Here is an 18,669-nt window from a genome sequence, read left to right on the forward strand (position 1 = left end):
TTGCAGATTTTCCGACTATTGTCATTAACGACTTTTTTGGTGCGTGCACTTATTCTTTTTTCTAATTTCCATTTTCTACTTATTTATTTATTTGATATATCACATAATATTTAAATTAGATTATTTGACTGATACGTGTTACATTTTGTGTCTCGATTTTTTTTAATATCAGCGAAATCATGAGTCCAAAATTGGGCAAGAAGTACGATGGACATAAAATCACACAACAACAAACCCTCCGGTTTCATAACCTATAAATGGCATGAATTTGAATTTTGAACAAAGAGGTTTTAGTCGTATTTTATGTGTGTACGTGAATAACAGTCCACTAGAAATTTGAAAAGTATGCAGGTATGTTCAATAAAGCAAGATGAATTGACAATTGATTGATAGAGTTCGGTTTGTAGTAAATCTTACTGTGCAGAGGCAAAGAAAGATTCCAGCCTTGTCGGTGACTTGAAAGGTCGATGAATTGTTGCGCGGTTAGTTTCTGATTAACAATTAAGAGATCAGAGGAAAATGTGTATTGTTGCCGAAAAGACAGTGGCGGTCTCCTGTCCGGGGTGCAGACGTGCGCCCCGCCACATCCCGTAATTTATGAATGGATGTTTGTATTGTAATTTCTGTTGCAGTCACCCGCTGTTCCCCCTGCTGGCTCTCATTTTCGAAAAGTGCGAGCTGGCGACGTGTACCCCCCGAGAACCAGGAGTGGCGGGAGGAGACGTGTGCTCCTCGGAGTCGTTCAACGAAGACATAGCCGTTTTCTCCAAACAGGTAAGCCTCCCATCTGCGGGTGTATGTTTTCATTATTTACATTTGATATCCAAACTTTGCCTTATCAGTTTGATTAGCTTATCGCGTTCGATAAACACAAAAACACATGTAAAACATCTCCAGAATTTATATTATACTCGAAATAGCGATAAGACTACACGCATTGAATCGTTTATGTGGTGGCCGAGACCACTACGCACATATTTATTTACCAACAAACCTGGCGATTGTGCTCCTCTTCTGCCAGACCAGAAACCGAATCACGTATGAAGAATGGAGAGTGACAATTTATTTTAATTATCGGTCACGTACACCGTTCCATGTTTACTATTCATAAAAGAATATGTAAATGAAAATAAAAACAAATAACGTACTTTTCATGATTTGTTGCTGTCATTAAATTTTATTCAAGCCGAGTGTGTGTATGAAAATGTCTTGAATTAGCCGCGTGTAGATAAATTATTTATTACAGCTGGCACTTAATTCCCATATTTATGACATATGATACCTATTATTAAAAATATTATTTAATCATCGCGATATTCCTTTGCCATTGTACCATTTCGGATTATTTATTACACATTATTAGCGCCGCATTATTTAAATATTGCCTCGTCCTCATCGATGACTCTTTCAATTGAATTCAAATTATAGGGCGACTTTTGAATTAATCAACCCAGCCCAGTACACGGCAAAAATCGACAGTGCACACCCAAAGCACAAATGTGTTGGAAACTACAAGAAACAACCTTCGATATTTCGCGTTTGGAGGCTGTCGCCTCTTAATTGCCACACACGTTTGAACCAGCATTTTACAAACCGTATCAGCATTTACCACTTACCCTACGACCACATTTTCTTCATTTTTAACACAACCAATGGCACCAGTGACGCAGAAACGTGACCGAGAATTCTCACAATTTTTCATCGACGAATTTGTTCTCGATAAAATATCGCCACACGTCCGCGAGATTAAAATGGCACTGTCGGCAAAAATGAATATTTTATAATCTCCACAGCGTTTGCGGTAAATTACTGCTTTTAAAATGTCACGATAATTATTACAAATGTAAGTTCGTAAAGCTCACGTGCATAACTATTGCCAGCCTGCTAAATGGCCAAGTTAGATGATGGTGCAACATTCGCTGTCTAAGATTTTACGCTTCATCCTGCTCCGATTGAAACACTGATACAGTTGATCCACTAACCAAATTCTCCACTCCCAGATGGGGTAACGAAACAGAAAATTTCCACGAAAGTTGTTCGGATTATTTATTCTATCGGCCACTTGTACGATTCAACGCAAGATCAAAAAAATGAATTTGTTTACAGCATGTGTGAATAAGAGATGGAGATAAAAATGTTCAAAGATTTCCGGAGAAAATTAAATTGCCCATGGAGGAAAGAGATATGGGTGCATCTGATTTTGTTGTTTTTCAGTGCGCGCGAAACTGGTGTAAAGAAGAAAAAGACGTTTTGTGCTGGAGTTCTTGAGCTTTATTTTTCCACGTGTTCCGGCCGCGACGGTGCAAAAATAAGTTTTCGAGTGTAAATATAGCAGAACGTATAAATGTTTGTCCACATTAAAACCATAAAATATTAACACCATACAAGGTTTAGCTGGAACACATTTTGTTTAAATTTATTTTTTCCATTTTCATTATCGGTACAAGGATCGTAAATAAACCGGCGCAACATAAACAGAATTTTTATACTTTGTAATTTATAAAAAATGCACGTTTAAAAATTAAAAGCTTCCGGTGGGCACGAATGAAAAAGTTGCTGAATGTTTTCTTTTCGTTTTCTAAAGCGGCGAGTGAAAAGTTGCGGTGGTCTCGTGTTGGAGTGAAGTTATGATACAGGTTTTTCTGATTTAATGCCCATCCAATAAAAATTTATTGAAATTTAATATGCATGCGAGTCCCCAATTATTAATGGGGTTTCGGTTACGTTTCGGGGCGTCGCGGTTTCAATCAGGACGGTGGGAAATTTGTTTGTGAAGAATCGGCAACGTGTCGGTGCGGTTGAATAATTTTGAGTAAAGTGCATTTTGACGTGGCAGTTTTGTTCGGCTAACATTTACAAACGTCGAAATATCGCTTTGGATCGTAATTTTGCGAAGACGTAGTGTGATGTTTTCGTGTTGTTGTATGTGTTTCGCCAGTTCGTCTGTGTTGAGATCGTGCCAGCGATATTCTTTTGGACACGGAAGCATTTCGCGCAGATAAATAATACCGTGGAGGCCTCGGCGTTTAATTCGGTTTGTTTAGTCTTTAAAACACTCACAAATGTGCTCTCGTATAATGTAAACACACTTAATGGCTTACAACTTTTTGTCTTTACCACACAACAACCATCGAATTGTTCGTCTGTTTATCTGTTAATTTCTAATTATTGGAGGAGAAAAGAGCGTAATTGGGGGGTAAGTCGGGAAGTGGCGAGTCGCTTCTCCCCCTCGCGTGTAACAGGAAACGGTCCCTTCTTTCCCCCCGGTTTAGCAGCTGAAAGTGTAAATTTGCCTAACTGTATTTATTTATTCCTCCATTATAATTCGTTAAAGCGTACGCATTCAAATTCATACCCTCCGATTTATCCGACGGGTGCGTACAAACAAAACCAGAGTCGTAGCTGGGGTGGCCCTAATTATAAAGTCAAAATCCCATCATTGCCGGATAGGGGTCGATTAAACTGGGAAAAAAATTAGCGCAAACGTAAAAGTAACATCAAACGGCGTTTCGTTACGTAAAATGTACGGTTGGCTCGTGAAAGCGGCGTAAAACGACCCCGTAATGGTTATGGGGGCCTCCCCGGCCTTCTTAAACGCACTTCGAAGGGTCTGCCTAAGTGATTCACGAGATAATGCGCTCCGGTGCTGCACCATTATTATTTATCATTGGTCGATTTGTTTATGGTACCACAGAAGGGTTCTCGTCGATCTCTCGCCAAAAGTTACAACAACAAAGGGCGCCCGGGGATATTACCACCAAGCGTAATACTTTAATGCGTAATAATGTACGTACGGAGACCGGTGATAAGTACAAGTGATAATAAAATGGCAGGTAGCTTCATTAGATAATAGCCGGAGTTGTTTAGATCCTTGGCTGGTGATAAGCAAACGAAAGCACTTCAACATGTTTCGTTAATGCATAACGCTCCTAATTTACTTTCCACGTCGGGCCTTTTATTACAATGGCGATATTAAGGCGCACCGAGAATACATAAATTCACATTCGTTCCAAAAACTCTTAATTGCAACAAAGATTGATGCGATAAAGGCCTCAACTCACCCCGTTCTTTCATTACCGGGCACAATTCGTTAATTAAAACCGACCGAATTAACATTACGAGACCGATCGACCTCGCGTCTTCTTCCCTCCCAAAACGAAAGGAAACGCCATTGTAAATTTTAAACCAAATAAACATCCAAATACACAATTCAACGAAAGCGACGCCGAGAAGAATGAAGACGTGAAGCAGATGTTAATTGCACGAGATGAAATTTGTTTGCCGATATCTCACCCACTTTGAACAATCCTGAAGTGTTGTACCATTATTCTAATGAACTGAGATGACTGAAGTGAGTAGAAGAACATGGAAGACCTGAACAACCTCCACTTTTCTTCATTCAAACTCGCGAGTACTGCGGTTAGTGCTGCGGTCTAGCCAACAACCTGGATGTTTTCGTCAAATTGGCAGTTAATTGAATGCGGGGAACGCTAAAGATCTGCGCCCCGAAGTCGTTACACCAATTTCCGCACCGCAATCAACAATTCTCGACGATATCGTTGTTAATATCGCGTGTTTTTTGGGCAACATTATGGTCATCAAGTGGTGACGTTTGGAATCGGGCGTGGGTCGGAATTCCGCGGTTTTTTTTACCTTCGATAAGAGAAATCGCGGCCGATGGGAAGTTTGTGCATGTCGGTGCGAGTTCTCTTTTTTAAAATTTCTCGTTTGGCTTAATGCATGCAGAAACCGAGATAAAGTACGGCCATCAAGGTGAAGAGAGTGCAGATACATAATACTGCACGATTTGTCTTGGACGAAATCATCGGCGTCCGTTAATTAAACGGTCTTTTATTTAATTAACAACAAATTGCTCTAATAAAAGCGAATGCATAACAAATTCACATTTAATTAGTACATTTAATGGGTCCGATTCGTCAGAGTTAGTTGCGACATAGATCCGTTGAAATGGACCCGATTTAACAGATTTTTATTGTCGCTTTGATTGTGTTTTTTTCTTAGGTAAAAGAAGGGGTCTCGCTAATCTCGTGTAGTTTTTAAAAATCTGTCTGTGTGTGTAGGTTTCGGTTCCGATATTTTTAAGTTGGGACAGATGTGTTTCTGAGAAAAGCCGGAGCCAGAGGAGGGTAGAGCGAGTGCAGTGAACCTTCAAAACGGCACATCCAACCCCCGGTTGAATAGTGAAAAGAGTCTTTCTCAGGCAACCTTGAAAGCTCGGGACACATGCCTCGAGAAACTCGAGATTCGAATTCCTCAGACTCCGAGCGTCGTCGTGGGCATGGTCCGTTTCGAGGTTCGACAAAAACGAGCTCAATGTGGTATTAATGTAAGAAATTAATATCGGTTTGGTGGAGGAAAAAATGCCGGAATTTGATACGCGGCTCCGGCTTAGGGACTTTTTTCGTCATCCCGACCCACTCGACCAATTCCAGAAACAACATCCATCGGAGGCACGGTTCTGTGGGGGCTTAAACGTGTCAATTAAAAAGAGTCTTGGAGACATCTCGCTAATCCTTCCTCGCCCCCTTTTCCATCCGGCAGAGGTATTTATATGTGATCCGATGGTTAACGATATCCTTTTTAAATGTAAATAGATGCAAAGCGTTTATTTGAAAGTAATTTAATCCTTCAACGGAGCATTCGTAAAACCGCTAATGGTTTCTATAAAGTTGTAATGGTGATTTTTATTGAGATGTTGGCGTTGACGAGAGCACTAAAAGACATTTCGAAACGCACAGCTCGGACGGGGACATAATCCCGAGACACACTATTTATAAACGACGCATCCGCCATCCACACGGGGGTATAAATATTGGAGTTAATCACATAAAATGAGGCTGCCAAGTGTGCGTCACAGCGAACAACGAAATTTTGCAAAACCGTCCTATAAATAAAGCGGTTTTTTGTTTTTCTGGCCGAGTCGCCGGCCACCCCAAGGGCGAGCACCAGGAACTGCCATAAATCACGGCAACAACCCTGCACGTGGTTATTACGTGAGAAACCGTCGGCCGCTAATTAAAAGTGCCATCAAAATGGCCGGCGTTGTTGTGGTGGCCCCCGGGGGCACACAATCGGAGAAAAGAATTTGTGCGTGTACCTGGACGGCCGATTAACTCCCAGATGACAGGCAAGGATTAGAAGGAGCAAAGTCATCGGGCAATTACCACAATGGGCACCACCTAGGTGGAGATTAACGGGCTCGGAGTTGCTCATTTCGACGGGGTCTCCGCGGGAGGCTGTGACGTCAGGATATTGAACGGCACTCGAGCACACCAAAAAATTACCAACAATAACAGCACGCCAGTTATCGGGTACGCATCTCCGACACAATGGGAGAACAGGGGGGCCCGACACAATGCCCCCCTTGCACGACGGAGAGCGTGTTCTCTGTGCAACAATAATGGATACCTGGCGTTTACGCTTCACCTAAAGGCCTAAACGATTAAACTAACTGACAATTTCGGACATCTGCATAACAATCGCAGTCACCTGAGAACCCACGACGCTGCGGGACGCCCGGCTGAACCGAACCGAACCGGTACCGCGGGTCTCGCGCCCGGTTCCGAACCCATCCATCGGTTCGAAGCGTTCCGAGTTTTACTGCCTAATAATTGAAAGATTATAACGCATTAATTATATATGTATCATTCCGGTAATGGTTAAAACGTCCTGGAACTAATCAGTTTTTATACGTGACTAATATTAATGGTTTTTGAGACACCACGACCGTGCGCTCGAGGACTGTAACAAAGTAATAAACTGGGGCATAAAGATATCTTTTATCGAAATATGTAAATAGTTGGGAGGGCTACAAATAACCATCGCAAGCCGTAAATTTCGAAATGACCGAAAGGTGACAGAACCAGAAAAGAAAGGGCTCCCTCTTTACCTGTGATTTACGACCCGGCCCCCTTGTAAATAAACACAAGTGATATTTATTATTAAACCGGGGATTTATAAAATCGAACGTTTTTACACGGCACATGCAGGACGACGATTAGTTGCATATTTCTGTACCGCATTCTTTGGCGAGGTCTCTCGGTGGGAAACTGGCAAGCTCGCAAAAAATAACAACACGTATATACGCATCATGTGTATGTACGTACACCTACATGTTCGCGATTGTGCAAAAATCTATACGACTGGTTGGGTGCAAAAGGTGCCCATTTATCGGCGCAGTCACTTTTCAGATGATGTCACTCCTTCACCACGACGTATCTCTCCGTACAAGGTAACGGTACCAAATCGTTTGCGGAATTTCTTCTAATCAGGTGTTAATCCAACTTATCCGATTTTCGCAATATCTTAATCCCGTTCACTTTATCGACTACCTTATCGCCTGTTCAAACAAATTAAAAACAAAAAAGGCTCTGATTTATCTATTGGTGCTTAAGGTCAAAAAGTGCTAATTCTGCGGCTATTGCAAAATCACGTGAACAACAACTAACCCAATTTTACCAGTCAAACCTCGAACCAAACTGAAAAGTACCTACGGCAATCGAAAAAAGAACACTGCTTTGCACCTGATGTCACAATATTTTCCTCCTCCAGACCAGTCCAGTAGACTTCGGTGGGTACCATGAGGGTACCATTTAATCGTTTCTGTTCAAGACTGCCCGCGTGAGGGTTATGTGAAATGACATCTGTAACGTGCAACTCCCGAGAAATTCCTAGGCGCACATTTTTTTATTTTGGTACTAGCGCGTACTGGTGTGTCGGAAACACCTGGACCTATTGGAAACGGTTTCATTAAAATTTAACGATGGACCGAGATAATTAAACATTTTCCAAAATGTTTGACGCGTGAATTAACTCCAACTTGGTGTGGAACTATCTGAACCTGCTTGTTTTATAAAATTATGACAACACATTTCCGCTTCCGCAAATTAATTGGGTACAGAATTTTGAATGAAATTAAAAGCTGGGGAACAAAAACGAAATTTCTACTTTTTCCTTTGGCGTTGCTGTCAATTAACGCGTCGATAACTCACACTCGTGAGACGTGTGTTTAGTTGCAAGGGCACCTATTGTCTTTTTTTCACATCAGTGTTAAAACTATCGGGTGTTCATTTGTTGAAGAGTCGATTGTGAACACACTACGGATGACGGATCACGAATCAGCTGTTTTTACACGAGTGGTGCGTTCACAATCGACTCTTCAACGCCAACTTTGACTGGAAATTTAAATGAACACCCGATACATAAAGTCAAAGCATGATGTCCTGAATTAAAATCTGAAACATCTTTGGGTTCTTATTGAGAGAGGACTTGCCAGGTAACCACAACGGAAAATATTCAATCTTGGCTATTTTCATCATAAATGTATTTAAAACGATGATCCGATGAGTCAAAACTTCTAGTAACTGTTAAAAACAAATAAGTATCTCAGCACTGATTATTGTTAATTATCGGATTTATTACTTAAACGAACGTAAATATTTTGTAACAAGTAAAATATGGTTTTAGCAAGAAGTCGGACTTGTAAAGATTTGATGTTGGCTGAAGTGGGCGAGTCCTTTTTGTTGAAAACTTGGATATTGAAAACTCGCGTTTTTGAGGAAGTAAGGACACGAAAATCAAATTAAAACGAACAATAAAAAATAGAGGTATGCATTTAGGAAAATATTTTGTAAGTTCAGACTCTTTTATTTTTGTTTGAATTATATTTGAGGAACCGCAATAGCGAAACGTGACTCGTGGGTCAATTTATTTTACAACAAGATAAGATTATTATATAACAGACGTGACGTTTGATCGAAAGCTTACTCCGCCTGTCTGTTTTTCGTTTTGGGTTGTATATGTTCTACCGTGTATCTGGAATGTACGAAAATAAATATATGCAAAAATGTGTTGTCATAGGTGTTAACGTAAAATGTTTTAATGGTTCGAATGGCAGCTGAACCATTATCCGGTTACACTTCGTATGTCGTACTGTACCGGGGTACCGTTCCACAAAAATAAAATATTCTAATTAGCAATAGTCCGGGAACATGTTTTTTTGATGAAACGTTCGTTCGGAATAAAAAAAATGTGACTTTCGCGCCGGTTACAATTGGAATGTTTTTGCTCGATTTGACCAACGCAAAAACGCTACCCCAGCGACCACATGTCCGGCCAAAACTACCCCGTTAACAATTCACACACAACTACTCCCGGATTTTTTTCCAGTCGTTCCAATTATCGACGTGTGACATTTGGTGCGTTCGGCTGTGCAGTTTCCGGTTTTTAACAAGCCAAACACCTAGTGGTCCTAATCAGCTGTACTACCTGGGCCACATTAATAATGCCGATGAACAATGCTTAATTGTCATTCAGCAAAGTTTTGCAGTGTACAAAGCACACGAGTTGGGTGGCAATTTGATACTGTTGGTCGCCTTTCAATGACCACAGAACAATATAAACTCGAATTACCTGCACCGGACACAATTAAAAAGTACAAATTAATTTGCCCCCGGTACGCACTCCGCGACGTACGCGTAGGAGGCGGCGCCGCCGCAAAAACGACTCGTTATCTCGAATTAAGTCGTTAATTATAATCGTATTGGTACATAAATAACGTGAGCGATGACGGATTCTGCTCCCCCATCGTCCGAGCTAAGTTTCTTCGGGAATCGGTCCCGGGGGGCGGCGTTTCGTCCACTCATCAGCCGAATCACTGTCTTAATGCGAATGCAAATAGGTGTCGTTATCAGCATGTCCACTTGGACGCGCGAACATTAAGGATTTGCATGTATTATTTTTTAATGTCACTTCCTTAAAAATTAACGTATACAACGCGGCCGCAGTTTATTTAACTTATTATCTAGGAAGAATATAAACCACCTTCGTTTTGTTTAATTCTTCCCAAGAAAAATAAACAGAGAACTTCAAAACATATCAGAAGGCGCGTCCTGATGGAAATCCTGAACGCCGAGAGGTAGACCAAAATGTAGACTAGACTATCAACACTCCTGTACCTTGTTTTTCCACAAATTGGAAAAAAGCACCGTAACAACATCACGGCTCTACTAATGGTTTGTTTACTTTCGATATTATTGTAATCGTAATTATTTCTCGGTATTGATAATGAGAGGGTCACGTTTTACGCTACCTCGGCGCTTTCCAGACTGGTCCTGGAACCGCGGTACCATCAACCGACACTCCTGGCATCTTGTAATTGCTACTGGCAATAAAACTAATTGACATTTCAATCTCTTCAAGAAATATTTCCGCTGATTGTATTACTTACGTGGGATACGCGTATTATCACTCTATTAGCGAAATTATCGCGGTAATATTTTTTGATTGATTCAAATGGCCACGTAATTATCGACGTAATTGTTTTTTTTTTGTGCGCGGATCACGAGCAACGTTTCCATTTTTGCGTGTCGCAAAATTTAACTTTCCTTTAAAAACATGGACCGCTACCAAGAATAACAAAGACAAAATGTTTTTATTTTAGTTTCGATAAAATACAAAGTGATTGCCAAAATATTTCAAGTATCTCGGGTATCCGAGACGACAGTTGTTACAGAAATGTATTCCGCGGGGATATGGGTCACCGGTGTAATTTTACGGTGAGCTAATTGTTAGAAAATTGTTGAGAAATTGAACACCTGCTGCCCAGATACTTGTGCAATGGGAGGAATTTATAAAGAGTTAACATCTTACGGGAGCAAAAAGTGGTTGGTATAGAGGCACAACGATACTTTTTCATTGGACGCGACTCGAGCACTTGTGGAGTTTTAATCAGAAACTAGAAGAAGTCTGTGCAGTTTTGGGCTGTTGGTGTTGGTAATTTATGCTGCGTCGAAGAGTAATTTTGTTTTGGGTGAAAATTCGATTTTTGTGCGGCGTGGAACGGTGCGTCCGTCTTTGTTTCTGTCGTTGGTACTAATTTACCGACCCGACTAATTAAAAGGTGACGATTAACGACAAGAAGAAGTGATCGGCACGCCAGTTTAGACGTGCGAGCTATTCGACCTCGCGCAGTAACGGCAGCATTTTACTTTTCTCTTCTCTCGTTTGGCCGAACAATGGTCTTGTTCCCATACATGGCGAAGACGGGATGCGTTCCTCGATAGCCATCGACCAGGCGTCAGAACGATTCTGTCGAAGACATCGAAGACGACGCTGCAATCATCCGGCATAATCGACGGGCAATGATGTTGGCAATATTTAAATTGATGTCGGTGGAAAAACGCGAGCGGCGCGGCAGTCGTTGTTTTTTCTTGTGGGACCGCTGGTCGTGGTGTTTTCACGCGCCATTAGGTGGTGGTATCTATTAATTAAGGGCCGTTTGTGCAGAGTCACCGGAGGTTTTTGCGCGAGTACTTGTTGGTTTTTGGTGGTCGGCGGAGAGAGCCAATAGGGCGTGCATCCGCCGCATGTCGGTAACGGATGTATTTCGAAAATCCCCCGTTTTCCGATAGTGCTCGCCCTGCCACCATTACATTTCCATAATGGCACGCGAAAGGGAAATCTTATGGATTTCGGAATCGCTCCCCGAACAAATTCCAGACGACCAAACACCGAATCAGATTTTTATCGTTATTTGTGTTTGAATGCACGGCGGATTTGGTTTCTCAAACATCCTCCAATTTCATGGTTGACAGTCGAGTTAAGGCATAATTGTGCATCAAGGAGTGATTAACTCCAAAAGTAAACAATATCGTCAGTGGCTTACGTGTTTTATTATCCGAGATTTTAACGACAATAGCGGATTATTCAGTTTACAACATGATGGCTCTTTATTTAAAATGGGATAAATTGAAAGTGTTATTGCCACCGTGCGTCGCACTTATCTGCATAAATACCGAAGCCGGAGCGTGGAATCGCGAATTTTTTAATTCTATTTGGTGCGATTACGGCGATCCCGACTCTGAATAACAACAAGATCGCCAAGTTTCCCCCGATTTATAATCCCGCCGAGTTCGAAGGCTCTCCTAACGACATTTCTTAATCTTCGTCGCGGCGCTCGCAGAATGATCGCCCGAAAATGTTGGCACGTTAACTGGATATAAATTAATGCCGGCGAGTATGCCGGAGCGACAGAAAGCTCGCACACATGTGGTTTTAATTTGCCGTCGAAAACACCCACTCTGCGCGATCCTCACCCCGAAAAAACAACTTTTATCGGAATCCGACTATAAATAATTGATTTAATTAGTCCCCGCCACCAGAACCGTACCGGGACGAATCGCACGAAATCTCCCTCGGACACAATGGCGTGGTTCTTCTCGTCGGGGCAAGGCAAACATGCGAGCCGATCCACAAAGACGATCCAGTTCGCTCTCCGGACTTTCAACAAAAGGAGTTTGCCTGCATTCTATTCATTCCGGCTCACCTGTGTACCTGCATCCACATCCTGTGTAGAATAGTAGGGCCCTGTTGCCGGCTCCGACGTTGCCCTTTCTTACGCGACCGATTAAAAAATAATTAACGACGCCGTGGAATATTCCGACAACGTCGCGCGTTTTCATCCTGACCCACATTTGACCCGGTTCGATCTCGCTTCTAATTGTGGGATATCACAACGATTGTATTCTTGCGCTTTTTGCACGGTTCCGGCGCCGCAAATTGCCTCCAGTTCGAATGGAAATAAGAAGCTGCGCAAGCCATAAATTTAATTGGTATATCATTTGATGCCGTCACTCTTAAATATACAGTTTACCGTAATGGGATAATTGCAGCTCTTGGTTACCGATCTCGGTTGTTGTCGTTGCCGTCGCGGCAGGAAATCCAGTACTGTTGGTTGGTGCTCCGCCGGTCAAAATTTTTCCCGTTCGTGGACCAAGCCAGTTTTTCGGCGCGTTCGCGGAAAAAAGGGTATCGTCGTAAGCTGGCGGAATTAATTCAATTTGGTAGTCCATTAAATTTGGCGTTTATTTTGTTCGATTAAAATTCAAGTCGGCTGTCGAGATGAGCGCTTGTTTGTGTATAAATAGCTTCTACACCAATTAGTTTTATCGAGTGACTTAATGACGAGAGCGCATTTATAATTCGTTGCAGATTCGTACCGAGAGCAATTTGCCATTTCGGGGCCATAAACTCGCGGCCCTAATTATAGTCCTATAATGACATCTGTCAGGCAAATTGTTGCCTTTTACAACTGAACTGTTAACAGCGTGTAGTGAGACGACCGTGTCGATAAGTAAACATTTTAAAAATAGCCGAACCTAACGGTGCATGTGTCTGCTTTTATAGGAATTCCATCAAAAATCGGCAGCGAGGTCTTAAAAGGCCATTAGTACGGTTTTAAATGAAAACAATTGACATGAGTTGCCGGTCGTAAAAATAGCGAGTTCGGCTCTTGTCGAGGAGGACGACTCTCCGAACCATAAATATATCTCGTGTAGTTATTTACAGACGGGGCATAAATTATTTTACAAGCCCACTATAAATTATTGCCGCATTGTAAACGGCAGGTGATTTTGACCGAAGGGCAGTCGACTTCGTAGTATTGCTCGGTTCGCCACGGGGAACCCGAGGAGAAACCTGAAAATTGCTCCGACACCACCCTTTCACCCGTCTCTCTTCTTTCTCTCTCATCTGACAACCTCACAAAAGGCACCTTTGTCACCAAAAATGCAAGGACACGTTTTTTGCCTGACGCTCGTTTCGCTCACAAATTCTGACCAGGGTTGTCTGACAGTGTCAAAAAGCCATTTCTCCACGTCCAAAACTCGTCAAAGACGGTTTAACGGCCTTCCATGAAACTCTACGGGTGTATTCTCTTCTAATTGGTGACACCACCAAAACTCCACTCAATTCCTATCTTGATGGCTTTGAGGCTAAATAAATTGACAGACGCTTCAGATCGAATTTCTAGATTAAAAGTCTTTTTGGTGCAAATAAATTGCGAAATGAAACAAAACAGAGTGATTTGTTTTCCACCTTGCAGCCGTCACCAGCATTTTTCACTAAATTAAGCTCGATTAAATCTGTTATATTAAGAGATTAGGAAATCCAAGATTTATTAATACAAAACAACTCCAACCTTGCTTTCTTACCCAAATAATCCACCATGATACTTTGTTACTCTGATTTTCACTACATTTTTAAGACCACAAATCGCAGTACATTGACAGATTATGATTGATGAAGGATTTATATTTTTTAATCTCGATATTCTAATCTCACTATTGGTTACTTCTCGATGTAAAATTTAATGGCGTATCGTGTAATCGTTTAAATATTGACATTTTTGTAAACTTGTATTAAGATTTGGTGTGTAGGTACGTTGCTAAAAATTGAAAACCATTCTCCAAATCTATCAACTTGACGTTAAATTGTTACTTATGTTGGACATAATTAAAGGCACGACGTTAAAATTGATTTAGATTATTTCAAACCTGTCAATTTATGTCAAATCACTTTCTAGATACCTGTACAAGCTGGATTTAGAATCTTATTTTTGCCATGATAAAAAAATATGTTTTAAGTAAGCATATCCCATTCGCATATCAAAGATCCACCAACACAACATTTTACGTAAAAACTAGACGTGACGAAGCTGTTGAATTTTGATCTAGAGGAAAATGAAGACAGGTTAACTTTCTGAAATTCTTCCGCACACCGTATAAAGACAATTATTTATTGTTAAGTATATTTGGTTCTCTTCGCGACGGTATAGGTATTAATGACATGTGTCAATTTGGTACATTGAGCTGTCGTTTCAGTTGTGCCAACCTGTCTTGTGTTCAGTCGCTGTATTACAAATTATGGGGATATTTATTGTTTGACCAACATAAATCAGCTGGTGGTAGATTTGAGTTATGACATTTGACACCTTTGAACAGGCTATACAGACTGATTCACATAACTTTCCGACCCTAACGAATTTCAAATGCAGCCAGTAATGTAACTTGATACTTATATTGACAATCACTTGCCAATTCTTTTTTATATAATTCTGAAATATTTTTTGTTAATTAAAATGTGCTCCAATAATGAAAGGATCGATATGATATTGATATTATGATCAGTCAGATTCTAAATAAAATTTTTATAATTGAGACTTTCGTGAGGGATGTCCAAATCATACAAAAGTTTAAAATTATTCATATTTTTGGATCAAGTTATGAATGGAAAATGTATTACTGGCTGCATTTAAATTTCGTCAGGGCCGGAAAGTTATGTGAATTGCTTCTACTCAAATTTAGTTGGTTCATGTCAAACCACTTTTCAAAATTGTTGTAGTGTTTTGATTTTGTGCAACGTTTGAATTGTGCCTCCAATTAAAATCGTTAAGTGTTCTCGTCGGCAGTATCTGTTGCCAGTTTCCAACAATTTCAAGAAGTATAATTGACGACGTCGCAGACACGATTTTCTGAGAGTTTGAATTTCTTGTACGACGGATCTCGCAACGTTTCGAAACACCCACGCCATCGTTAGCCGAGCGTAGAAAAAAATGCCGTCATTTCTGTTTTGATGGCATCGGTTTGTGTCGATTTTTCCAAGGGTCTGAACGATTCGTGGCCCTGACGAGTGGTCTTTGGAATTTTCGTTGCGGTATAGCCTGTCTGTCTGGCAGTCGTACCTTTATAATAGTTGTGCGGAGCCCCCCGGGACGAAGCTGGGAAGAGCGTGAGGGTCTTCTGGTGGCCCGAGGGCACGGCTGCGAAGTGAGCAGCAGCAGCCTTCACACAATGGGTCGCCGCCACGCACCACTGGGTTTCTAATGCAAAAATCACGAACTGTACCGTACCATATGTCGCAATGCATGTGACCCTCCATTCACTCTTTGAACAGATGAAAACGATGCTGTAAGGCCGACTAGAAACTGTCTCTCTAACGATGCTGTTTGTGTCGTTTAATTAAATTAATTGTTTCAGTGCGGGCTGCGGACCCGAACGGCCTCGTTATTCTAATTTAATCTCTGTTTTCGTAATTGCGGACTGATTTCGACGGACACGCGGAAAAATCCCGCCAGAAGAAGCCCTCGGAAGCGGTCGTCGAGGGCGGCGTCGGATCGTTCTATTCGGGCGGTGGAGGTGTCGGTCGAGGTGTCAGAAGCGAGGCACGGAAGAGGGAGTATTATTTGTTCTTGATGAGCGAGGTTGCTGACTTTTCGTGAGTTGCGGCGTAATGGCAGCCGGCCCGGGGTGGGTTCATCTGCCACAAGGGCGTAATTACGCACGCGAATGTTAACGGTGGCCGTCCGTCGGACGGTTAACATCCTCGTCTCGCCCTTCGGAAGGCATCTGCACCGCATGTGTAATCTAATCCTGTTCAGCTAGTAGAGCTAGTACTTATCGGACCCCTGAAAAACCACATGTCGACGTTCTGCTCGGCACACACGGCTTAATCCTCGCCTCAGCCTCACTCCACCAGGCCCATTTATATTCATCGCCAAATCGGTTTTGGGAAAGCAGACTTTCGTATCAGATAACGTTATTTATTTCTTCTCCATTTGTCAGCGGGCGCTAATAAGAGGCTATTAATGACGACAGCAAAACATCTAACCTGCATTCTGCCATATTTATCTCGTCGCTTCTATCGCTTTTTTCGTCGAGGGGCTATCAGTTCCTTCTTCCAAATCGCTCCGGTGGTACCGTTTCGGAGCATGGGCGTCGATATCGACTGGGTCTCGGGCTTTTATCGATTTGAGGTCTCAAGAGAAACTTGTAAGGCTCGTAATCGGAATATAAAAGACTTATTGACGACCTGTTTGTGTTTGCTCGTTTTACGGTACTCTCTGCTGCGTATCATCAAGGAAACGTTTGCCATTGAAATTTATATTCATTGCAATCCATTTAAATCGGCATTCGCTACAGCTCCGCTAATTGAAAATTGCATAAAAACCCAAAGGCATCCGTTATGTTTGCTCGTACGCTGCTGCTGCTTATAAAAGCTCGTTATTTATTAATGACCATTTTACATATTTAGCAACGCTTTTGCCTTCGACAATCGTCAGGACGAAAAAAATCACCGGCTACTGATGATTAACAGGCTATAAAATTGACTTTCGCCAATAATTCGGAGGCCGAAACTGGTCGAATCGTGGTAAAGTGAGGGAGCTTGATCGAAAAGCATCGATAAAGGTGGATCCGATGGTAAGATGTAATTAGACGGAGGTCGCACCGCCCCTCGTCCACGTGCCCTAACCGCTTTTTATCCAGTTTTTATTATAATTATAGCTATTTTCTTGGCGGGTTCGGAGCCGCTCGTTGTGCCTGGAAAAGGTGTTGCAGCTAGGTTATGCAGGCGGCCATGACGACAACTTAATAACCAAAAAGGACCCATGTAATTTCAGTTGTCATCCAGATTATACCCATTTGCGCCAGTCCAAAGGAACGCCCGCTAAACGACTCCCATTACTACCCCCAATCGCAAACTCACCCATTACCATTATCCCCATCGCCAGAAATTTCTTTTTTCCACACCGATCAAGTCAGTTTTAATTCTATCAGTACCGCCGGTGCTCACCATTGGCACACATTCCCGCCGCTGTAAAGTACCAAGTGCTGAACGGTATCTCGTGGATTTTTTTGTCTTTCAATCAGAAAGAAAATGCCAATATACAGCAAAGAGAAAGTTGTTCAGTACCTACATGAACGGTACAGTACCAATTGTAAAATGCCAAACGGGATAATAAAACAAACTTACGATTAAATTATAATTAGATTTTGTAAATTGCGGGAAAAAATGATGTAGCTGAGGTAACAAGAATCGTACTTTGTATCCGAGCAAAATGCAGTAAAAGCTCTTGGTCGCTCATCGAGTCTTAGTTGCTACTACTACTTTACAACTGGAAAAACATGTTTTCGGGAAACTTTACCGACGTGTTTGTGGTTTTATCGCTTTTTCTTTTTGTCTTTTGAGACTGGAGCAAGATCCAGGTGCCAAAAAGTGGCAAAAAAGTAGCAATAATGTGTTGGTGTTTTTTTTTGGCGTCGAGACTAATTGGATTTTCTTTTGCAGATCCGACAAGAAAAGCCCTATTACATAGCAGATCCCGAGGTAGATTCATTAGTAAGTATCCAATTGCTTTCGTGTGCTCAGTTGAGTTGTAACATGCATATCTAATCGAGGCTCCATTATTTGCTGATAAAAAAGTAGGCATGCAATGTACCCGATTTATGGTTTCGGTAATTCGAGCCAACTGTAAAATTAATTTACAACATATAACACAAGAGAATTTCGAGAGGTTTTAAAGTGGGCTTTAGTGTGTGTGTGTGTTTGTGTGTCGGTATGGTTGCATGCCCACCCCCGATATCCGAGTCGATGTTATTTATATTTACATCAGATATCGAGCAACATTTCCATCCGAGCTGGCCGTTTATGGTACAAGGACACGTGACGATCTGAACCAGTCGCTTTTTTACCTCTCTAGAACAGTGAGCCGAGCCGTTGTCGAAGAGGAAGAAGAAGAAAAAAACGACCAAGACGGACTATCCACGAAATATAAACGTTTCTTTGTTGAGACTTTGACGAATTCGTTTATTTAAGGTCTCTCCTGGTGGGAGCGGGGACGTGGATTTTTTGGGTGTCGGTAGCCGGCTGGCGAATCCCGTTTGCGATTTTAATTATCGGAAGGTGTCGGAGGCGAAGAAGAAGGGCCACGGGCCCCGTGATTTACGAGTGTTCCCGCGAGAACAACTGCGCACTTTGAATTATTTTTAATGCGGGAAGGGTTGCACCAGCGCGTCGTAATTAAATTCAGTT

The 18,669-nt window shown here is 41.8% G+C and overlaps 1 protein-coding gene across 5 annotated transcripts in view; it reads left to right on the forward strand.

Annotated features, from left to right (window-relative positions):
• The window catches only part of hth (homothorax), a 123,244-nt gene that overhangs the window by 19,490 nt on the left and 85,085 nt on the right, over nucleotides 1–18,669 (forward strand). For all 5 annotated transcript variants that reach the window (XM_069037345.1, XM_069037350.1, XM_069037347.1 and 2 more), the window contains 2 exons: nucleotides 633–774; nucleotides 17,926–17,976. In XM_069037345.1, coding sequence (XP_068893446.1) covers nucleotides 633–774; nucleotides 17,926–17,976 — 193 coding nt within the window. The remainder of the gene's footprint in view (nucleotides 1–632; nucleotides 775–17,925; nucleotides 17,977–18,669) is intronic.

Source organism: Tenebrio molitor, chromosome 2, assembly GCF_963966145.1.
Source record: "Tenebrio molitor chromosome 2, icTenMoli1.1, whole genome shotgun sequence".
Classification (NCBI taxonomy): domain Eukaryota; kingdom Metazoa; phylum Arthropoda; class Insecta; order Coleoptera; family Tenebrionidae; genus Tenebrio; species Tenebrio molitor.